Source organism: Panthera tigris, chromosome B2 (genome assembly GCF_018350195.1).
Source record: "Panthera tigris isolate Pti1 chromosome B2, P.tigris_Pti1_mat1.1, whole genome shotgun sequence".
NCBI classification, from domain to species: Eukaryota; Metazoa; Chordata; class Mammalia; order Carnivora; family Felidae; genus Panthera; species Panthera tigris.
Window position 1 is genome coordinate 140,211,695 of NC_056664.1, and position 24,325 is coordinate 140,236,019.

At 40.3% G+C, this 24,325-nt stretch overlaps 1 protein-coding gene across 8 annotated transcripts in view; it reads left to right on the plus strand.

The window, feature by feature from the left end:
* The window catches only part of ARID1B (AT-rich interaction domain 1B), a 447,008-nt gene that overhangs the window by 151,719 nt on the left and 270,964 nt on the right, over positions 1-24,325 (plus strand). For all 8 annotated transcript variants that reach the window (XM_042987379.1, XM_042987385.1, XM_042987380.1 and 5 more), the window contains exon 4: positions 12,883-12,993. In XM_042987379.1, the coding sequence (XP_042843313.1) occupies positions 12,883-12,993 (111 nt within the window). The remainder of the gene's footprint in view (positions 1-12,882; positions 12,994-24,325) is intronic.

The following is a 24,325-nucleotide window of genomic DNA, read 5'->3' on the forward strand; positions in this document are numbered from 1 at the left end:
TACAACGTAACTTATATATGGCATTAAAGTTCTTCCTTCATTAATTTCTTTGATTTAACAAATCTTAGAGTAATAGGCTCTCTGTATGTTGTGTTCCATAAGATGAGTATCTGCAGATGTTTGAAATGATAGGGTTACTTTTACAATTTACTAGGGTGGGCATCAACTGCCTTTGTACAGCCACGGTTTTCTACGGTGAAAAACAGGGGATTATCTGCATCAGAATCACCTGGTGGGGCACCTGGGTGGCTCATTCGGTTGTGTCTGACTTTGGCTCAGGTCAGGATCTCACAGTTTGTGGGTTCAAGCCCCACACTGGGCTGTTGCTGTCAGCGCAGAGCCCACTTTCGATCCTCTGTCCCCCCCCACTCTCTCTCTGCCCCTCCCCTGCTCTCACGCTCTTGCTCGCTCGCTCTCAAAAATAAGTAAACATTAAAAAAAGTCACCTGGTGTATTTGCTCAGTTCTCTCTTTAAAACTGTTCTCGGGGTGCCTGGGTGGGTCAGTTGATTAAGCGTCCAACTTCAGCTCGGGTCACGATCTCAGTTCGTGGGTTCCAGCCCCACGTCGGGCTCTGTGCTGACAGACAGCTCAGAGCCTGGAGCCTGCTTCAGATTCTGTGTCTCCCTCTCTCTCTGCCCCTCCCCTACTTGCGTTCTGTCTCTTTTGCTCACTAATGAATAAATACTTTAAAAAAACCTGTTGTCTTTGGGGAACCTAGGAATCTGCATTTAACTTTATAGCCTATTCTGATGCATCCTAATGTTTGAGCACCATTGGAGAGCAGAAATACCAGCCACTGCTTTCCAATCTTTTATTTTTGCATGGCCCACGGATATTATTTCATTTTTTATTAACAACCCTGAGAGATCATATAGCAAGCAAGTTTTCCCTGAATGTGGTAGGGCTTGGGTTTGATCTCAATTCGACTTTAATCTAAGGGCTCACTATCTCCTTTACTACTGTTGATATATAATAGAGCTACATTTTGCTCCCCAGGTAGGCTGATATTCATGCCTTAAGGCCATAGGTGTGGGGCTTTCCATTTGTTAACCCAGTGTTTTTCAAGTGCATTGTGCATTGGAATGCCCTGGAAGGCTTGTTAAAACACAGGTTGTTGAACCCTACTCCCAGAGTTTCTGCTTCTTCAGTCTGGAGTGTGGCCTGATAATTTTCATTTCTGACAAGTTCCCACATGATGCTTCTGTTGCTACTGACCCAGGGACCGTCCTCGGAGAACCACTGTGTAAACTCAGTAGTTCAGAGTTGTTCGGGAATAGTCCCCAGGCCCAGCACATTCAGAGGGTCCTCCCTCTCTTTACTGGGACCCAAGGATTCTCCAGCTGTGTGGTTAATATCCTGCACAGCAGGGGACTCCAAGACCCTGGCGCCCACCATTTTACCACTTGGCAAGTATTTGGAATATCATCTTTGCTTTAGAGCCGTCGTTCTCAACCTTCGCTTCCTCTATAGAAAGGCAGTGGGAGGATTATCCTCAGAATGTCCTTGGGAATTCGAGGTGTTTGTTTTATTTTATTTTTTTAAGATTTTATTTATTTAAGTAATCTCCACGCCCAACATGGGGCTTGAACTTAAAACTCTTGAGATCAAGAGTCGCGTGCTCTTCCAACTGAGCCAGCTGGGTGCCCCAAGGTTTGCTTTAATGTAAATGGCTTAAGAAATAAATTTTGCTTTAATAAATTTTACTATAATTTCAACGTAATTGATGGTAATCCTAAATTTCTGCTGTTTCCTTTTTCCTCTTTTTTTCAAAAGAGAAATTTAGTTGACTCTTTAAAGGTAAAATTTTTCCTATAGTCACTAACAATACTTACCTGGAATATATATTTTTAAAATTATCAGGGAACCTCTGAAAAATTCAGATGATTTTGTTATTTCTTAGAGAAGGAGCGCCTGAATTCTGTTTACTTTTCATTGAAGATTAGTAAAGGTGATAGGAAGGGGACTCTACAAATGACAACTGGAATGGGGAAAGAGAATTAAGTTCATAGACCAAATGAATGATCCATTTTACTTCTTTTTAAAGGTTATTAAAGTAATACGTGTTCATGGTAAAAAAAAAATTCAACAGAATCCTTTTTGCTTCTTGAGTTTTCAAAGTGTTACCGGTACAATGCAAAACAACAGCCACAAAGTCCTCTAGAGCTGGCTCTTGTTTTCTTTTGTTATGTTTTTTCTGTTACTTTTTCTTTTTTTTTAATATGTATTTATTTATTTTTGAGGGAGAGAGATATGGAGGGGCAGAGAGACAATCCCAAGCGGGCTCTGCGTGGTCAGCACAGAGCCTGACATAGGGTTCCGTCTCAGGAACCATGAGATCATGACCTGAGCTGAAGTCAAGAGTCGGATGCTTAGTTGACTGAGCCACCCAGGCACCCCACTTTTTGTTTGTTTTCTAGCCTTCTTTCTTTTTTGCCCTTTGGTAGTTTTAGCTTTTAGTCCAAAAGCATTTCAGGGAGAACTTTTTAAAAGTGATTCCCTGTACAGCTTTAGGGATGAGCTGGCAAGACAGGCACGAGGCAGGATCTTTCTGGCACCTTCCTTTGCTCTTTGGCGAAAACAAACTCTACCTGTTTATACAGCATATGGGTTTCATAAATTCTGTTTCAGCAGGTTGTGATCATGCCATTTGCGTCCCTCATGCTACTCCTTTAATTAAAGCCTGTGTCTAACAATGCAAGGTGTCCTGATCAGAGAACTTTTTAGACTGGAGGCAACCTAAGGTTTATTGCATATACAATTTGGACACAAACTGTATTTGGGAATTTTTAGTAATTATACTTTTATTTCAGTTACTTAGATAAAGATTGTAGCTACTCTGGTTTTAAATCTTTATGAAATTATGTTCTCATTACTGGCGAGTCCCATTTTTGATATTATTATCCCTCTTAGTTTTTTAGGCTTTAGCTTTTTGGAGGGTCCTTGAGAATCTGGTGAAAGCTAGGGATCCTCTTCCCAGAAAAATACATACACCACACAAAATCCGTCTTAGGGGAGTTTTCAAATCCCTTTCCCTCCAGCTTGAGAACTCGGGCCCTAAATGTGAGTTGCAGCCCCGAATGTCCAGGTCTCTGGCTCGTGTGCCTGGAGCGGTCAGCTCTCTGGTCCAGGGAGGAAGGGGTTTGGGATTTGGCAGTAAGAGTCAGCGGTCAGAGAGGATGTGAGGCCCGTGCCAACTCTGCTTCTTTCCAAAGTGGATGGTGACCTTTTTGAGCTGCTCCTGTGGTCACAGTAATAGGACCATTCCTGACAGCAGGATAGGTAAGGGCTGGATAGACTCATGTTCTACCTATTTTCCAACCATCAAGGCATGGGAAACCAGCTCTTGTTAATGACACAGCAAAATTTTCCACCAAGGATACTGCTAGGTGATGGCATAATACCCTAAAACCCACAATGTAGCAATTTCTTAATTATCAAGCTTTAATGAAAATACTACATTGTCTTTAGTCGACAGTTCTTACTTTGCAGGCTAATTTGGGCAGTGCATTAAAAATGGAGATTCCTGAACCCCAACCTCAGGTTGAGAACTAGCAGCTATGGGGTGGCGTCCAGAAAATAGCCCTTGTGGGAGGAGCAGAGTGGGAGCGCGGTTAAATGTGAGGACTCTGGGGAAGGAATATGTTGGTTCCCAACCCACTTCTACTGCTTGCTAACTGATTGACCGTAGGCATGTTCCTCAAGCTCTGTGCCTCAGTTTCTTCCTCTCTGAAATAATACTTCTTTCATGAGGTTCATGTCAGACGGAAAGACCCTTTTTTTCGATGAATGAAGCACTTAGTGTCTGGCAAATAGCAAATCTCGAATAATTGTTAGCTGCTGTTGTCCTCATCACCATCAGTGCGATTGTCACAAGGTAAAGCCCCCGCGGTTCCATGAAAACTTTGCTTCTCCTTCTTCAGTGTGGTTTTAAAGAATATAAATAACGATGGCTAACGTTTATTGAGCCTTAAATGTACCAGGCACAGTGCTAATTGCTTAAAGGTAGCCTCTCCTTTAATTGTTAATACAGCTCTTGGAGGTAAGTCCTCATGTCTTGGTTTTGTGGATAAGGAAGGTAATTCTTTAGGTAATAAGTTAAAGAGCTCGAGTTCTCTTTTAATCCGTGCGTGTGTGTGTGTGTGTGTGTGTGTGTGTAACAAAAAGCATAACTGGACGTTTACTGTGTCTCCTTTGGCTTTGTGATTTTTTAAAATATATTAGTCTATTAAAAATCTTAATTATTTTAGTCCTTAGCTGTTGAGTATCTTCCTATTTCTCTTTGGTATTTTAGGAAATGCCATTTTAGCCACATTCCCCTTTGCATTCTGGGTCCCCTGTTAGTTTAGAAAGAAGTTCTGGCAAAAACCGAGAGAAGGCCAGACGCTCTCCCAAAGTCTTACATGCCAGAGGACATGGCCTCCAGGATTCCGGCTTAAGTAGAGTAGGGGAGGCAGCTGCTCTTAGTGGCCATGTTCCCTCTGTTCTCCAGTCCATTCAGAGCTCCCCTTTCCTGCAAGCCCAGGGGCTGCCCCAGCCTCAGGTACACAGGGGTCTTGTGCCAGGGCAGCGTCCTCCTCAACAGCAGGCTACAACGGTGGTGTTGATGCTGCTGTCACTGATGATGAGACACATCAGTAAGAAAATATAAAGTCGCTTGTATAGGCCTGTCCTTTTCCTAGAATGGTTTAAAGTTTCGGAAATAATTATGCCTTTGAATTGGTAGAAAACGCGCAGCATTCTGAATCTAGCCGGATCTATACTCAATCAGTGTGTGTGGCATATTCCAGGTTATGTGGCTTTACTTACCTGAAGTTGAGAATCTGCCTATGGAATCAGTAGCAGTCAAAAACCATTTGAGCTTTGGTCATGTGATTTTTAAATCTGCTATCAAAGATTTTTGGAGCAAGGGTTAAAGGTCGATGCAGGGGAAAGTACTGGTATGGACTTAAGAGAATTAACGTGACTTACCAGTATCCTAAACAGATACTAATTGTCACGGGTGTGAAACGTCCTCTCAGCCCTTAGTCCCAGAGCACTGCACTGCTCGTGTACATGAGCCCTGGGTGTCAAGGGCACGTTGTACCCTTAGCCTTCCCAGGTTAGCTCAATCCAATATTGATGTTTCTAGAGTGGGAAACTGAACCGAAAAATTTGTTCAGGGTCACACAGCTAGTGAATAGTCTAGAAGCTGGAATTTGATCTTGGGTTTCTTTGACTTGAAGGTTCATGATCTTTGGAGGGGTTTGTGGCTGGAAAAGTCGTGTTGGAGGCTGGACCAAAATAAGGGTCAGAGTGTCGGTTTGGGGCCAGGGGTGCAGCTGGAGCTGAGATCAGGACAGCTTGATCAAGGGATGAAACTGAGAAAGGCTCACCGAGTCAGCAATCTGGGCAGGTTTGACCTTGGAGAGCTAGGGAGGACGAAACTGGCGAGGTTAATTTGGTTAAGATTATGGAGGGATTAAAAGACAGCTAAGGGTTAGGATTAAGTGGTACAGCAAACAGGTTAAAATGGAGGGGGGTTAAGAAAGAGTAAATGATCTATGTTTGATGGGTTTTCTTGGGAGAAGTTCTTGTAATCTTGAAGGTGGATGCCCCACAGATGGTCTTTAATGCCATTCACTCCATTTTCATTTAAATGGAAAATATAAACATAAACAGGAGTAGACAGGAGCCCTGTGCACCCATTGCTCAGGTTTTAAGAGTTGTACGTCCAGTCTCTTTGTACCTATACTCTCTTCCCTCACCTCCCAACCCCCACCCTCAGTGTTATTTTGAAGTAAGTCCCAGATAGTGTGTTGTTTAATCTGTAAATATTTCAGTATGTATCTCTGAAAGATAAAGGCCTTTAAAAAGGAAACATCAACATAATACAGTTATCACATTTAAAATGCAAAATTTCATACCAATTATCCAGTTTTCTTGTAGCCTCACAAATGGAATAAAGGTTTAATTTACGTTGTAGGATAGTTTGAATAAAGATCTAAGGTCCAGTCTTAGAGTTGGTTGGTACAGTCTCATCTCTAGGATTTTCCTCCGTCTCCATCTCTCTTCCCCTCTCTCCTTGTAACTATTGCAACTCATTTGTTGAAGAAAGTAGGTCTTATGTCTAGTAGAGGTTCCTACAGTTTGAGATTTGCTGATTGATTTGCTATGGTTTAGCATGTTTTTTGGTCCTTTTTATTTCCTATAAATTGGTGGTTAGATAGGCTTTATCAAGCTCATTATCATTTTTTTTTTTTGGCAAGAATATTTCATTACTGGTTTGTTCATTAAGGAAGTATAGAATGTCTTGATTTTTCTTTCTTTTTTGATGGCACCACTGATGCTTACCATAGTCTTTTTCCTCTCTCTCAATTGTTATTATTATTATTTTTTTACTGCATTCAAGACTGCCAGTGACAAACAACAAAATGTGTTTTGTAGCACATTCTACCAGGCAGTGTAGCTGTTACCAGGATAAATATTCTTGGGCATGAGCCCAAGTTTTGTTCGGTTTTAGGTATTTGTCCTCCTACATTTATTTTTGTATTTCTGTGTCTAATTCTAAGTGTAAGCTTTTCAGAGCCATTCAGTCAATCATTCATTCACCAGCCCCTTCCTGAGTGCCTGTCTGCACTTGGCACTGGGAACCCAGGAGGAAGTAAGAGGGCAGTTCACGAGATACACAAATAGTTAAAATACAGCATTGTAAATTCTTCAGGAGGAGTACATCTGAAGAGGGTCGTTGTTTGGGGGCATGCTGGAGATCATTTTTAGCAGGCTCTTGAGGACAGCCAGATGCTTTGCAGATCCAGAAAGAAAGGCACCCCTCCGGGACCAGGACAGACTGAAGAGCTGCACGTGCAGACACGTGGCATCCCGAGAGCTTGGGAACAGTCGAGGGGGTGAGGGGGTGAGGTGCGGGCTTGCCGGGGGAAGACCCAGCTGAAGCTGGGTGCCAGCTGGAGGGTGTTTGCCGAACTCTCCTGTGCCAGACCAAAGATCGCGGGCTTCGTTCTGTAGGCACTGAGGCCTTTTCCAAGCAATAGGGTGCCACGACCATTTGAATTTTAGCCAAGTCAGTTCTGGTGGCATAGTCGGCCACAGGCCATAATATAAAGCGGCTCAAGTACAGGGCCTGGCAGTCGGTGGGGGAAGACGAAGACTGTGGCTTTGACAGTGACTCGATGGGTCAGAAGCTTGCGGATAGTGAAAGATATGAAAAGGTGTGTGGGATGGCTCTGAGAAGTCCCCTGTAGATGGGGCGGTGACCGGACAGAGGACCATCAGGTTGGAGGACGAAGAGGAGAGTACTTTCCCGACGTGATGTGTGGAAGGGACTTTACCCTCAAGTAGAGATATTCATAGTGCCGTTAAAATATGTGGGACTTGAAGTAGAGGAATTGTCACCCCAAGGGATCAGCGTGGAGTCGCTGGGGTAAAGATCCGAGCGACGCCAGTTTTCGGAAGAGCCGAACTGGCCGAGGAGCTTTACGTGAACATAATGCGAGAAGGCGGCGCGGGTCTCTTTCTGTCTTTCCTGTCGACCTGTGGACTTTATTCCATGGTCATGGTAGAGAGAGTAAGTAGTCTTAGATTCAAATTTGCGGAAGTTTTAAATTTTAATATTTATTCACAGTATTGTAATTGAGTATTTTGGAAGTATCCCACATATAAAATTTGCAAGGTTCATAATTTTTGAAAGGGAAGTTTAGGAGAATATATGGAATACCTTAAAAAAGTTAAAATTATATTAAATACTTAGTATGTAATAGCATGTGAGGTTTCCAGTGGCCTCCGGAGGACGCTTAGGAAAGAAATGATTTGTCCATCACATGGAGACACTATCCAGTGCTTAGATGTTAGCTGTGCAAGTCACTTAAGGTTTTGTTTCCTCATGGTAAAAACAAGATGGTGGAAGGGACTATCTCGGGGGTTTGTTGTAAAGGTGGACAGCACACAGAACCTGTCACAGAGCCCTGCCTGCAAATGTCAGCTGTCTTTGTATTTCCTTCAGCGTGTTCCTGGGTTGGCGGAGGGGGTGATTGTGAACACCCATTACGAAGTGGGTGTTTTGTAGACTTATATTGCTTTCTTTTGGGAAAGGATATGTTAAATTTTTTTACCTATACGCTAAAAGGGAGGTCAATGGCATGCTAAGTTTCTTGATCCGAGTCGTGATTTCGTGTGACTGGTAACCCTGTGTGGCCATCAGGCGTGCACCCTGTGGAGGAGTCCCAGTCCTTCTTCCCTCCCACGACAGTGTCTTATATGCCATTTCTTTTCCCCGTTAGCAGTTGGAAATGATGGTGGCAGTTCCGAAAGCAGGGAGAAAAAAGGAGCAGGAAACTTATTCTGACCTAGATGTTGCAGGACGTTACGATACCATTCAAATCCTGTCATCTCACTCTGGATTATTGCAGTAGTAGTAAGTGGCCATCTTTGTTCTTGGTAACACACCTGGACTTCATGCGATTATTGGAGAAATCTTTCTTAAGTCACCCAAAAGTCACCATGGTTTCTAGACCGGTTTCCACTGGCTCCTGGCCTCATCCTCCCCCACCCTGTATACCATTTGTCGGTGTGTGTAGGACCCTTCACCCCGTCTACTTCTCCATCTTCCTTTGATTTCTGTTCTACATGCTCTTGAGTTTTTGTTCTCCTTTTTGTTACTGTCTACCAGTCCTCCTACCACTCCCCCTGCCCCTGCTCTCCTGCTTTTTATAATGGCTTTAGGCATATCTTATGAAACTTAGTGAAGTTTCATTCTGTTCCAGAACGATGGCCTTGAATGTAGACCGAAAGTCCCTTTGTTAAGAGCACTTTGTTAGATTCTGTCAAAAATTTAAAGGTACCAACCGTCTGGCAGAAATGCTCCTCGTGGAGATTTATGCCACAGAAATACTTCACACGAAGATGAACGCACATGGATTTTATCATTGTGTTGTATGAGGTGGGGAAAGATTGGGAGCAACCTAACTGTCCATCAGTAGGGGACTGCTTAAATAAGTCACAGTTCTGACAAATAATGGAGTACTCTGTAGCAGGACACAAAGAATAGACATTTAGGTGCAGATATGGAATGAGCTGTATGGTCTATTGTTAAGGGACCAAACACATGCTGTGTATGGGAGAAACAAAGGAGAAAGGATTTAAATTCACATTTACACTTGGTAATGCATTGAGTGGTTGTGGAAGGATAACCTTGTGGAGGGCATCCTGTGGAGGAGACAGTCATTCTTTTCATTGTTTATCACCTTGTATCTTTTGAACTCATACCATGGGAATATTTTCCCTTTTTTATTTTTTTAAAGAGTCCTTGACATTTTATTCTACATTTTCTTTCAAGTCTTGTGTTGCCATTAGTACTTAATTCATTTCATCATAAAAGAAGACAGGAGCACTCGGGCTCTTGGCCTCTATGATACACCCACGTGATAGTTGTGATCTTATCCTTCCTTACAATGTAAGTGGGACACGAGTGTTTTGTACCTGCTCGTGCTTCACAATGTAAGATGTTAAGTACCCAGCAAAAGGAGTGTTCTCTCCTGGGCATTCAGCAGACGCCTACCACGTCTGTTAAATACCTAGGTGAACACTTGTGGAACAGATGCGTGCGTGCCCCTACCCGCGAACTCTTCACAAACCTTTGTTGTTTCCTGAGTCAGTCTCCTTTTTACCTTCGACTCTTTGACTCATAACATAAAGAGGGTTAAAACCAGAATCCATCAATGGGTAAAAGTTTGTGGGTGTGACGAAGAAAAATAATATTGATAAAGAACTCTGAAAGGGTAAACCACATTCCGCACGTGTGGTTCTTTTGCATTGCAGAATTATTAGAGTGAGATACTCTTTTAAATGGCCATGGCCGTGCATATGCACGGCAGATGAATGCAGAATAATGTGTGTGTAAACTAGCGTGCACACTAGCATGCACGGGTTCAGATTTGTAAATAACCAGAGATGGCAGTGATGTGTTAAAAATGTGGGGCGCCTGGGTGGCTCAGTCGGTTAAGTGTCCGACTTCTGCCCAGGTCATGATCTCACAGTCTGTGGGTTCGAGCCCCGCATCTAGTTCTGTGCTGACAGCTCAGAGCTTGGAGCCTCCTTTGGATTCTGTGCCTCCCTCTCTCTCTGCCCCTCCCCTGCTCGTGCTCTAGTCTCTCTCTCAAAAAAAGTAAACATTAAAAAAAGTTTTTTTAAATGTAAGGTTGTATCTTGTCATTTGTTTATAAAATGTAATGCTGAACACATTATTTCCTGATACTGACATTGCCCTCTTATATTGTCTATTAAATTACTCATTACTACTACTCTTCTTGAGGTGAAAATAAATACATACTAGAAAATAAATATAGCTCTGAAGGGGAAAAAGCTCAGGTTTGTTATGGAATATAACCTTTCTATCTTTATTAAAGCTGCCAAATGTAGACTTTATAGTCCCAGGCTGATTTATATACAGATGATGATTGTTTTAGGTTAAACCTTGGTACCTTTTCTGGATGTTTCCTCAGTTAAATTAATCCTTATGTTTCAACACAAATTGAGGCAGAACAAGTTCCCGTTTCAGCCATTCTCACTAAATTTTGTTTCAGTTTTATTTCCAACTGAATTTAATAATTGAAAGCCTCTTGTGGTTAGGAATAGTGTTTGAGACTTTGGTGGAATCTAATTATTTTGAACTTTTAAAGCCTTAAAAAGTGAAATGCAAGGCCATAGTAAAATTTTCTGATAGCTTTCCTAGTCTATTAGTTCAGTGCTGCTTATTTTAGAGGGGACAGTATCGAAATTGAAATGTGTATTCATTACTGCTGTAATGGTCTCTTTCAACTCTTTTAAAAATCAGTTCATTTAGCTACAGAGAGAAAATAAAAAAAATTTAAAAGGCTAATAAGCATAGGGCATGTGAGCCTGTTCCTGTTTCTTAACTGAAGTTTACTAAAAAAAAAGAAAAAAGAAAAAAGTGTCTGAGCACTGCCCATAAAGTGTGTGTGTGCACACGCGTGTATTTGAGGAACTAGGGGGGGGGGTCTGCTCATTTGTTTGCCCATTGTGAGGCTGTCCAGCACCTTTGTGGGGTTTTTTGTAACAGGGTGAAGGCCCTGAATGGAGGCCTTGTGCCCCACTTGATTTGAAATCCTTGCTGTTCATCTAAAGGCGCCTGCAGGGCACCCAGCGGGATGTCTGTGTGACAAGTGGAGGTCTGGGGTCCGGAAGAGCCGGTGCTGGGGGCAGGGGGGTGGGCAGCGAGAGCGGTAATAATCTTTCAGCCTTGGCTTTTGTCCCCCACAGCCCAATTGTTCCCCTCTGCTGGCAGCCAGATTGAAGAGACCCTTTTGGGTGTCCTGGATGGCATGTGCTCACTGAGGCCTCACCTCACTGTTACCAGATTAAAACCTGGACAACTGGGATTTAACTCTCTTACAAAAGCATAGTACTGACTGGGCATAATGCATTCCTTTTAGAGGTTAGATATTTTGATTAATTGTGTGTGTGTGCGCGTGCGTGTGTGTGCGTGCGTGTGTGTGTGTGTGTGTGTGTGTATGTGTGTGTGTAGATTTATTTAAAGGACAGAAGGGTTGCTTGGGAAATGCTGTATTGTAGGCATGCTCGTACCACAGAGCCTGTTTAAAACCAGTGCTTGGCTACTTAAATCTGGTTTGTACAGTTTGTATACTTTGTAGTACTAGCTATTGGTCCAAAGTTTCTTGGCTTAAGAAACCATGTAATTTTAAGCGTATACTGTGTGAGAAAGGGGTGGGGCAGCAGAAGCTTTTTATAGGGTTTCAAGTAATAAACATTAATTTTTAAAGTAGTATTTTGAGGATTTAACAGGAGAAGTAGAAGTTGTATATAATGTTTCTTTAATACGAACACTGACAGGGAAAGGGAGAGAATTTTACTTTTAAGTGGTATTTTCCATTCTTTTTTCCCTGTCCCATCAGAAACTGGTTTTTCAGCTTTCAGCGCCAATTAAGACATGCTGTAATAAGTATTTTACATTCTGTGCTGCTGTTTGACTTTGGGTGCAAATGGTGGTAGAATGTTTAGTAGCTGGGCATACATAGTTAAACAGCTCGAGATTGGGTATACAGTAAGTTTGGTGTGGTGTGGTATTTGGTTTCTATAATAGTATTTCAGTATAATACTGAAACCATGCTGAATACCTCCTGGAAAAGTGTTCAACAGGATGCCAGAAAGGCCATGTTAATGATAAGTTTCTCAGACCTCAGCAGGTTTTCTGGGTGTGTTTTGTTTCCCTACTGCTGTTTTATTCTTGATTGTGCTTCTCTGGAAACTATGCCACGTGAACATATGGAATTCTGTACATGAGCGTTTATTGGTTTTGTAGAAACCCCAGGATACCGTGAGCTTAATAATGATGTTGTTTTGTGGGTTATCGAGAGGACGTACTAAAAGTCAGTTGATAATAAAGTTTTCATTAATTATGTTAACATTTTCAAGGTAACGCTAAAGGCAGCTCAGCTCAAATCAGAATTAAACAATAACACGAACTTTTGGTTTGCTCTGGTTTAAAGAGAGTTTGGTCGTAGCTTACCTCCTTCTCCATCTTTTACTGACTGTTACCTTCCTGCAAAACTCAAATATGGCGTTTAGTTTGTATGGTCATGATAAATTTAGTTGTGTGTGTACACATATATGTATATATGTATATACACACGTATATGTGTACATATGTGTATATAATGTTTTTTGCTCTTGACGATTCACTGCTTTGTCATTTGCTTCTACTTTTGATAAAGTTACATGATAGCTAGAACATATTTCTATGTCCGCTTAAATGCAGTGTAAATTGATAGTTTGTGATAAGCCTTTGCTTCATTTTGGTTACAACTTCATTGAGATATTTATGAAGTGCTTTATATTTGTGTTTGTTTAGGACATGTCTCAGGAAGGCTATGGAACTAGGTCTCAACCTCCTTTGGCTCCTGGAAAACCTAACCACGAAGACTTGAACTTAATACAACAAGAAAGACCATCAAGTTTACCAGTAAGACATTAATGTGCTGATTTAGAAATGTAATGAGTTAAAGATTTTTAAAAAGACCTGTTACTTTTGCTTGTTCTACTTTATATTAAGACTCAGGGGGGAACTTTCTAGATGTCAGATGTATTTGTCATTTATTAATTTTTTAGGGCTTTATTCTGGATAGGTCTCTTTCATCTGGAAGTATCTCTGGGTCCATTTGCAAGGTTTATTACCCAGCTGATGGGTTTTGTGGCAGAAAGGTGTTTCTCTTGTACAGTTGTGCTTTGCCTAGCCTGTTGCTTTCTGTAGTGATACAGAACGGAGGTGTCTGTACAAGAGTTAAAGGTGAAGAAATTCCCACTTGGCAAATGATCACAGATGATGAATGAGATAAAGCATCTGGTGGTAGCATCCCAGCTTCTGGGGCTAGATGTAATGAGAAATCACCCAGTCCTTTTCTACCCAAAAGAAAGCATTTTAGTTTAAATTTGGAAAAGGCAGACTTTATTTCCACCAGCAAAGACAGTATGGGGATGGAGATATATATTGATTAGGGTAGTGGCTAGATTATAGGGAATCGTGTTGATGCCTGTAAAGAACTTGTTTTTTGTTTTGTTTTGTTTTGTTTTTAATGGACAATAGCCTAATTTAAATGAGGTTTTCCTTATAAACTAAAAGAGTACATCTGTGCAAATCAGTTTTTATATTTCTTTTTTGTTAAAATATTTTGATTTGAAGAATTATTTTTATTGCTTCATTTTTGTTAAGTTTCATTTAAGATGGGAGTTCAGGCTAGCCAGGATTTTAATTTGAATTTCCAATGTTTTACATTAAGTAATACTATATTACTTGTAAGCGTTCGAGAACTAGCTTTTGTAATCAGCGTTCTACATGACATTTACCATGCATGCTCTACCCGTCTTTAAGTCATGTGCAGCCTTGGAGAAGAAGGTAAGTGCTGGCCACAGGGTAGAGTATCTCTGAAGCCAATGAACGTGTTTTTGACGTAATGTTTTAGCTTTTACATCCGTGATGGGAGGTGGGTGAAATCGGTCGCGGTCATCTTCTAGTCGACACCGGGGTGCTCACTGTCTAGTTACTCGGTTTTCGAAAGAAGGAGAGGTGATGGGTTCTGCGTCTTGCGTTGTAAGCTTTTCTTCTTTAGCGGACGCCTGAGCTTGATGAGCATATACGCGTGTGTACGCATGCAGGGGAGCAGCGCTGACAAACGTAATGTTTGCTGGATATTTGGAAATTAGCTTGCGGTTTTCGGAAATTTCAGTGGACTCACGGGAAGCAGATGGACAACGAATTCCACTTTTTTCCCTCCCCCAGCTTTTTATTGTTTTTAGAAAAGCCCAGCTTCGTAGGGGTGCCCCTGGCTGGTGATGTGATGTGTGCCGTGCTGCAGGTTGGAAAGGCTGCTATAAATCGATACAGATTTTTTTTACGTAGTTAGAAGAACAGTTGGTGGCGTGCTGCTTTCTTTGTATCCACTGGAACTTCGGAGTCGTTCACTAGGCTCTGCTGCTTTTCATGGCTCTGCACGGAAAGGGGGTGTCGACGCTCAGCTGGCTCTGCAGCACCGTTAGGGAGGGAATGAAATGCGGAAGTCCCAGAAAACCCGATGGAAGAGTCGGGCTCTGGGACGGTGCTTTTTAAGCTGAGTGTTGAAAAGGGGGCTGACAGCATTTCGGGAAGTGAACCGATCTGTTCATCAATAGTTCCAAGTTTTTCTGAATTGTTCTATTTGAATACTTTTAATGACTTGCTTTCTTCCTCCATCTTTTCCGTGTCTAATTTGTAAGAGGATTTACAGTTAGTTGTTTATGACACAAATTATCTTACGTGCTAACAAAAAAAAAAAAAAGAGAGAGAGAGAGAGAAAGAAATGCCCCGTTTGGTATTAACTTTCAGTTTTTGTAACTAACTCACAGGTAAATAAGATGCTGATTGATGCAATAACATTTCACTAAGCTTTTTTTTAGAGAACAAACTTTCCTGGTTTTGTGGTGAGTATATGGAAGTGTCAGTTACTGAATGAAGGACAAACCATAGATCAGCTGGTGTACCTAGCCACCACCCTCCCGCACCTGCTGCCAACCTGTCAAAACGAAAATTGGCTCTATTTAAATGGATTTTAGCATGCCACTTTTCTTTTAACAGGCATCGTTTGTGTAGAAAGTTTGCGTACAGGCTTGAGTAACGCGTGTTTAGCTATGTTATACACAATTAAGGTCATCACAGTTTGGGGGCAAGATTTGTTGGTATTCTCCATGGCTCTAATATCATGTATTTTTAGTATTACCTCTTTTAAGTAGTTTAGTTCTCCCACTTGGCTAAGTTGATACTGTAGGTACCATGAAACTATATTGTGATTATATCTGAATTTGCTGTTGGGTAATTTGTAGATTTATGCTGCATTTTTGATTCATGTGTCAGTGATACAAATCTTGTCTTTTAAAGGCAACCCATCGTATGTGTAACCTGTAGCTTATAATTTGGAACTAAGTTGTGGGTCTTCCCTTTACATTTTAAAAAATGTGGTATAGGATTCTACCGTATGATTGTTAAGTCTTCGTTTATTATATATGTGACTATTAAGAAGGAACTTCTCCAGTAGTCCTTTCTTAATCTTTCTGATTATATTGGGATAGATTTTGTAATATTTTCTGTACGTGTGATCTTTTCTTTAGCATGTTTGTTATGCAGTTCAGTTTCCATTATGAGAAACCAAGGTATTTCCAGTATCCTTATGCTAGATCTGTAATTTGATATCTCAGTAAGTTGTCCTCCCACCGTTATTTGAACTGGTATCTGTCTGTATTTGCATGTCATTAAATTCTTGGTGATCTTCAGGAGCTAACGCAGTTATGTTTTCCAGCTGACTTAGATCCTGAGATCATCCACAGTAAAGCAAATACCTCATAAATTAATACTTGTCCTCTTGTTGTCTTGGGGCCATGACCAGTGATATTTACTTATCACTTAATTCCCTCAGACCTAAGCTCAGAACAAATCTTTCTTAATAATGTCCACTCACTGCTCTCCCTCTTAATCAACAGCCCTTCCCCATTGAGTTGCATTAGCTTCCATACCTTGATATTACCATTATTAACAGTTCTTAGCATCTAGTAGATATTAAAAGTAGCTTGCAGAACTCTCTCTCCTTGGAATATTATCACTTAAAATTTGAGCACATTGGGTAGTTTTTCCACCTCTAATATTGATGTGAAAGGAAGCCAGCATTTAAGCAGAATACACAGTGGAAGGCCAGAAAAATGCTACAACTTACTAACGCTTTATTTTATAAACATTGAGTAGATCTCAATGTCTATTTTAAGATAACCCCTCCAAATATTATTTAATACACTTTTTTTTGTTGTCTTTTGTTACATTTTCATTGCTTGTGCCATTTACTGTTTATCTTTTTATTACACTTATTTTTATAGCTGTCTTGGCTCCCCTGTTAGAATAGGATCTTTTCAGAGTATTTATGATGTTTATTCAGTAGTATTTTCCTAATAAGATTTTAGGTAAAAACTTCCAACCACGTTCTTCCTCCAGTTTCAGAATTTTGTTTTCATTGCTTAAGGGATTTTTTCCAAGGTATCAAATTGATATCAGTAGAGCCTATGTTCTCTGATGCTCCTGAGACTAAAGGATTATAATGAGGTATCTGTATTAGCAGGGTGGGTTTTTCCTTAAAACTGTTTTATTATAAAATGACATTTGACTTGAACCTGGTAGCCTTAAGCTTCTAGAGAAGAAGTGGGCACTTTTGGATGATTGAGCTAAAAATAGGGTGAAAACATTCTTTTCTTAGTAATACAGGTTTTTTAATTGTAAAAATAAATAAATTGACGGGAACAATAATAATAATTTCAGTAAGTGCGGCACAGATATGTTGTTAATAAAATGTGTATAAACATGGATACAGGGAAGTAAACAAAAGGTTTGATTTTCTCCTTCCAAGTAAGCAGCGTTTTCCCCTCCAGGGATCTGAAGAGCTGTCCTTCTCCTCAGGTTGGCAGTCAGTGATCTGGTTTCTTCTTCGCAGAGGCCTCCCACCAGTTTGTGATTCAGATAGTAGGCCCATTATTCGGTTTGCCTCAGATGCAGAATAAGATCAGCCCCATTCTAACAGACTTTGAGAAGGCCCATCAGGTCATTAAAAATCTCCTTCTGACCCTTTCTTCTTTAAATAGGAAATATCTAAAGAGGTCAACCTAAAAAGGGATTTTTGTATCTTTCAGAGTTTAGTAAAAAACCCTAAATGTCGCGTGGAACAGTGCTTATGGCACCTTTGTTGAAGTTTGCAATTAGAAGGGAATATCGAGGTTTAGATAAAACATATGTCTTTTGGCCCTTTGTGAAAGGAAGGAGGTAGTAAATGCCGGTTATTCTTTGAAATAGAGGGTGTTAAACAGGATATTGGAAGCCTGAAAGGAGATGGTTGGAAAACTGTTATTACCAAGAATATTCTTTGGGGGTTAGGTATTAGCAACAGAGCCTACAATGATCTGCCTTCCCTGAAAAAGAATACTCTGTGTGTGTTTGTTTTTTAAATCTTTAATGGCACTTACGTTGGATAGTGGTAAAAGGTCGTGTACTTTGGCAGCATGTATGAATATTGATGATATGTTAATAGGGACATTTTAAGTGTTGTAGATTTGATAACACAGTTCCTGTGAACAATCGGAAACTGTTAGAAAACGCTAGGTGAAGCGTTTTTTAACTGGGTTTTGCTTTTCACTAAGTTTTCAACCCAATTGAAAACACAAATTGTTAAAGTGTTCTTAACCTGTTAGGTGGCAGGTTTTTGCAAAAGTTGAAATCTACCAGGTAAGAATTAGATGTTTGGCTGCTGAATGAACTCTTCCCAAACTTTTTTTACTTGTATCTTGAACTCGATTTAAATGGGTTTCAGTAAAAGGTTAAGAGTATAGCTGTCTTCCGTTGATTGATCCTTCTCAAATCATTCTGAACATTTAAAAAATTGTAAGTTGCTGTCACTTTATTTCAGTATTGAAGCGCTGATAATTCCTGTGTGTAGCTGGCGACATCAGCTGTTTGTGAGTGTTTCTAAATGTTAGTAGAGTCCGTGGAGTTGGGGAGTTAGGGAAGAGGTGACAGGTGAGCAATCATGGAAGGGAGCAGGAAGTTCTGTGATGGATGGAGCCTTGTCAGGTAGAGTGTCTGAAGATACCCCTTCATCAGTGGCATAGTTTCCAAACTGAAGGTACAGACACATTTTGATATCTTGGCAAAGTTTTAAGTGGAACACGCAATAGTTGGAATTCTTACGTAGGATTTACCATCTTCTCAAATGTAATTTTAGTAACTGGTCTATTCCATATGGAGACCTCAATTCTTTTTGGATTAAGGTTGAGAGAAACACGTGAAGACCTTACTTGAAAGTTCGAATTTAGGAAAAGTGGTAGTGACTTTGACAAACGTTATTTTCCAACATGGCCCATTTCTTTAAGATGTGATGTTCTATAATTTTATCCCTTAGACTACATTTGTGATATTGGCAGTCATTTTGAAAATAGAGGATAATACTTGAACAAGGCGAGAAGTAGTAGGAAGCGGGAAAGTAGGTTTCTCCTTCTTTCAAAACAATCTTCCACTTAAATGTTTGTTCTGTAAATGAATACCCAATAAAACCTCACCAGTTTGGATTTCTTCCAGGTAAAAGCAGGTTAAATATATGGAAAGTTTGAATAAATTAATATTTAAAAAGAACTAGAGTTTGCTTTTAAATAACTGAAGTGTTTGTGTGCAAAGTGTTTCTAAATTGAGATCTTCAGCCCTGTTGAAATAAGTGGATAATTCTAAATTTATTATAGCTGAGGTATTTGCTTAGTGGCAATATGTTATTTTAAAAGATTCGTTTAATTTTTAAAAACACTGTAAGCATACCCCCTGCAAACTTGTTCACATAACATTCTAAAGGTTTCCATTTAAAGTATGGGGGAAATGAATTTCAACCCATTTTATGGGACTGTCAGTTCTAAAAAAATTAATGAAAGAGTACTATAAAAAATAGACACTGGACAAAATTGGAGATGAAGAGAGACTGAAACATAACTGATTTGCAGGATATTGGTTTTGATAATAGAAAGATAACTATGATCTATAGTTGATAAATGAGGCTCATTAAGTAAGGGATGAAAAATGCAGATGTTCCTGGCTGATAGAAAAGTCAGCATACAGGATTTGCCCTAACAAATTGGCGACGGGAAGGTTTTGAGCCAGCTTGCTGCTCTTCAGATGACCCGGGGGAGGCTGTGGAGCCTTCTCTGTGGCCCCACAGGCTGGGCGCATACAACTCCCAGGTGTGTCCACAAAGAGCCACCGAACCACACCTGGACGCATGAGCCTCTCCGACAGATGAGCTGTCTCTGCGCACAAGGGGGAGAGCAGTCGTGTTTGTCTTCAGTATTAAGCACAGAAAAACGGCGTGTGGGAAATTCTTGCATGGGGGCTTGGGTAGGACAGGTGCTCAAGCCAAGCCGCACAACAACTTCGGGTTTTAATTTTAATTTTTATGCCAGGACTGACGTGCAAAGGTACCTTGTCTCATTCGAGCCTGCCGAAGGCAGGCGTGTTGAACTAGAAAGCCTCCTTCCTCCTTTCTTCAGGGTGCTGGTACCCAGAGGGGTCAGTGGGCTTCCCCCAGTTCTGCAGCCATGGCCAGGGTAAGGGGTTGAATGCGTTTTACTTTGTGCTAGCCAAGTTAGGTGGGAAATAGATTTTAATTTACAAATTTCCTCTTTGTAGGTAACTGAAGGCATACATGTAGCTTATATAATAAGAGCTCTATAACCAGCAGGAGCTCATAGTAGCGTTTGTGGACTGGTTAATTGCTTTTATTTTTCTTTCCGAATGGAAGTAACTATTTTTGATATTAACCATCAGCTTGGGAGAGGAAATAAATACATGTAGAGAGCAAAATTTTTTATTCTTCCCTCACAGTGTAGGGTTTTAGAAGTGTCTCTCTCTTCCTCATCTTTTTCTTTTGCCTTCTTTCTCTAAATCGTTGTAAAATAACTGAATGGTCTTGTTTTCTTTTGTTTGGGTCAAGAAATTTTAGCTGAAAATTGTTACTGTGTGAAAGAAGATTATTGACTCAACAAGCCTTCAATTTTCCGTGAATAACACTCCCACCCCCTAGCTTCAGGAACACGCCGTGCATGCATTCTATTTTAAAATACAGACTGTAATTTAAAACAGGCAGTTTGATGCCCCACTGAACTTTGTTTAAGCCTGGAATAAAAGAGGGGGAAAAAAAGCTTTAAGCTACAAAAAAGTGACTAAGCTTTCTCAACCACTTTTCTTCATAATGCATTCTATTTAAGAAAAAAAAAAAAAAAGCTGTCAGGTACTATTGTTGTCTCCTTCTACAGGACCTAAATTTTATCCAATGTTAAATTGTGGTGTGTGTGCCTTTTCACTTTATTTCATTATCAAGCTATCGTTTGAATTTTTTAAGTGTTCAGAGCAGTGGTCCTGTGCAGTGGAATCTGTGTACATACATTTGTGCATTTTGTCCCTGTTCAGTGCATGTGAGAACATTAATTCAAAAATTAAATATATAATTTTTAGCATTCAGTTATTGATAGCTAATTTTCTAGAATTCTCAGATTTATATAGCACCTGATTATTAGACCAGAAAGATAGTAAATAATATTATGGCTAAATATTTAGATCAGATTATTATAAAAATGATTAGCTGGGAGTCGTTTAAATCATTTGCCCTTTTTTTTCCCTCCCAGAAACAAAATGAGCAGCTTATGATGACTCATATGGAAGGAATGATGACTTTATTGTGATAAAGTAATATATTTTGGCCTGGATACCTGTTCTAATGATGATGGTGAATGACAAACGGACTAAATCTTTGTCAGAGTTCTGGCTCGCATATGCCTTTCAGTAATGACGTCTCCAGCAATGGTTTCCCTCCCATTTTTGGGTGCGATTTGCTTTTTTTTTTTTTTTTTTTAATGTTTATTCATTTTTTGAGAGAGAGAGACAGACAGACAGACAGACAGAGCTTGAGTGGGGGAGGGGCAGAGACAGAGAGGGAGACATAGAATCTGAAGCAGGCTCCAGGCTCTTGAGCTGTCAGCGCAGATCCCAACGCGGGGCTCGAACTCAGGAACCATGAGATCGTGACCCAGCCAAAGCTGGACACTTAACCAACTGAGCCACCCCGGCGCCCTGGGTGCCATTTGCTTTTGAACATACTTAGGGATTTGGAGTTGCCTGATTGAGTCCATAGCTTTATTATGCAGGTTATGGGAGAGCCACAGGTCTTCTTGTGGAGTCTGTCTCTAACTTCTCCGAGATTGCAGAGGGCTCCCTCTCCCTGCTGTGGGATCAGTTTGGTACTTTGACATATTTGAGTGTAGGGAAGTTTTGGGAGAAGGAGAAAGGTTTATCTTGAAAAGTTGAGAAGTACATATAGCGGGTATCTTTATGACCACCTGGTATAAAGTGGGAGGTAGGAAAAAGAAACAAAAAGAAAGCCGCAGGACAATGAAATCTTATCTTTGTAATGCAAAGTCTAATGCCTTTCCCCACTGGATCAATGGGAAGTCTCCCCAGTGGAGACCATTGTCTGAATCAAAACAATCAGCAGTTGGTTTTAATTTCATGCTGGTGTAAGGACGACCCTGATGGTCTGTATCTGAGAAGTCCAGTCACTTCTGACACTCCAGGTTTACATCTGTGTACTAAAAAGTAACTGAGTAAGCACCCTGTGCTTTTTAAACTGAGATTTATCACTAATGGAAATATTAGCAACCCAGGGACATGAAAACCACCATTTGTTCTTGATGAACCCAAGTCAGTTTAATGAAAAATGTCCCCTGCATTATGTGCCCCCTCCCCCCTTCCCTCCCTCCTTCCCTCCCTGTCTCCCTCCTTCTCTCTGGAGCTCCCTGGTTTGATCTGGGTAGAGTGGTATGTCGCAAGTCTTCCTTTTACTTGGTATTTTATTAGTATCTTTGTCAAAGCAGAGTGGTGTCCCCTGAGACAATGGTACATAAGCTGTGCCTGATCTACAGGTAAATGTCTTCTCTTAAAGTCCAGAATGAGCGAGCACAGCAGTATCCTGCCCCCATCTTAGACTTGTATCCTGATACTGATAATTTGTTTTTCAAAAATTTCTCATGTAAGGTAGGGATCTTTCATCAGTTTTTATTTTCACCATGGGTGTGGGCGGTTGAGAAGTACAGTGATTTGGTTAACACCTTCTAGTGACCCCAAAAGTATGTGCTTGGTCTTTTGTAATTATCTGTATCTGGAGAAAATTTGGCTTCAAAATAATAATAATTATGTATAACAATTTATTGAGCACCATTTTTAAAAGTCTTGGTTTATATAAATAAAACTTTCAGTTAACTAACACTGGAAACTGCTAGTAAAAGAATAGCTATGCCCAGAGTCAGGGGTCTTAGTGAATATCGTAGGCGTGAGTTTCATGTGAGTTACAGGAACTTTAAAGACATGCCCTTCTTGACATCTATTTTGTCTTCTCAAAGCCAGATCCCACCCCATCTTCTATTTTTGAAAGTCTGGTACTTTCAGGTTACCTAGACAAGTGAATTGTTCCCTGCCTTTTATTTATGCAAAGCCTTTATTTTCAAAATGCCTTCATTACCACTGGAGGCAGGGAGACGACTTAAGAGGTTAGTGTATTATCTCGCTAATGAGGTTGAGTCAGATTATTAAAAAGTGATGGCAGTGAGAATGCAGAGGAGAAAATTGTTGAAATAAAGGGCGGGATGAATGATAGATGCTTTTAAGGTTTTTAAGCTGAGTGGCCAGGAGATGACAAACACAGGGGTGATGTGGTGGTGGGAGTTGGTATAGGGAGAAAAGAATAACCCAGAGATTTTATGAGATTTTATGAATAAATCTGCTGGAATTCTAAAACTCCTAAAAGAAAACATTTCATCTTTGTTACCAAAAACCTTATTTTTTGTATAGTTCTTTTATATAAGAGTTAAAATGTCATAAATAGATACTGATGTTGAAAGAATGGTAATGGTGGCTATAACTGTACATTTCACTAAAATTCTCGGAGATGATTTGAAGAGTATTGGAGCAGAGTTTGTGTAAACAACTCAGCAGATTGTACCAGAGCGTTGCTAGCTCTAACATGGAGTAAGACAGAGTGCCATCTCAAAAATAGATGAAACTATATATAATTCAGTTAGGACTCATGGCTGGTCCCATTGCCTTTGTTTTTAGGAGAATCCAGTAAGTTTATATCCTAATATGCTCCTTGGGTGGGGCCAGGTGACTTTATTTGGCTTTGTTTGGCTTACTTTGGAATGATTTAGACTTTGTTCTGGTTGCATTTCATTCTGGAGGGGGCATCCCTTAGTTTCATGTATCTCGTTATGATTTCTCCTCTTCTGAAACTTATTTTGAGTATGTGCATTTATGAGTCTACTATACAAATTTCACGTTTTTACTTGTTTGTTTTTCTTTTTTGAGGCTATGCGACTGTGCGAGGGGGCGGGGGAACCTGGTTTTTCACATGCTATTTTTGAAAGCTGTTCTTTTTTATTGTGTAGTAGCGGTTACTCCTTTGAATACCTTGAGTTTCTGTGATACATTTAAATCCCAGCAGAGGAAATAGGGCCTTAGGGAGATTACCATGAACTCTGAGCAGATTTCTCTTGGTGTTTTAAAATTAAACCCCTCCCTCCCTTTTTTTCTCCCAGTGTTTAAAGCACTGTCATTTCACTTCCTGCATAAAGAGCAAAGGTTTAATATTAATAAGTTATTAAAATGTGTGTAGTTTTACGTATTTTGCTTCAGATTTTTTTAAAGCTCTACTTCCCAGATGTGAAAATAAAGACTCCACAACGGCAGGAAACGGGACTCAAAGTCCTGGCCGTGGTGGCGTCCCAGTGAACCCATAGTTCATCCCTTTACAGCAGCTGCCTGCGTGCACCTGTCCTAGAACACACCTGAGTGCCCTTCAACTTTAGTTTTCAAACCTAAGACCTTGTCTCTTTTGAAACACTGTTTTGCCAATTTAGATTAAAATTATGAGTGTCCTTGAATAAATACGAATATGTTCAGATTTTCCCAAGTGGTTTTGCTTTTTGGTAGTTACTCTATCTGTCTTTCCTCAGCTAGTGTGCCTAAATGTTGGCATCCTTGATTAATGCAGAAGGTTTCACTTTACCCAGAAAAACTCAATTACGTTTAGCAGTCATTTATTGATTGCCTCCTGTGTTTAAGATTTTATGTTAGGTGTAGGAATAACATAAAAATAAAATTTGGATTAGCTTATTAGTGTTCTTTCCTGTAACACACTCAGCAATAA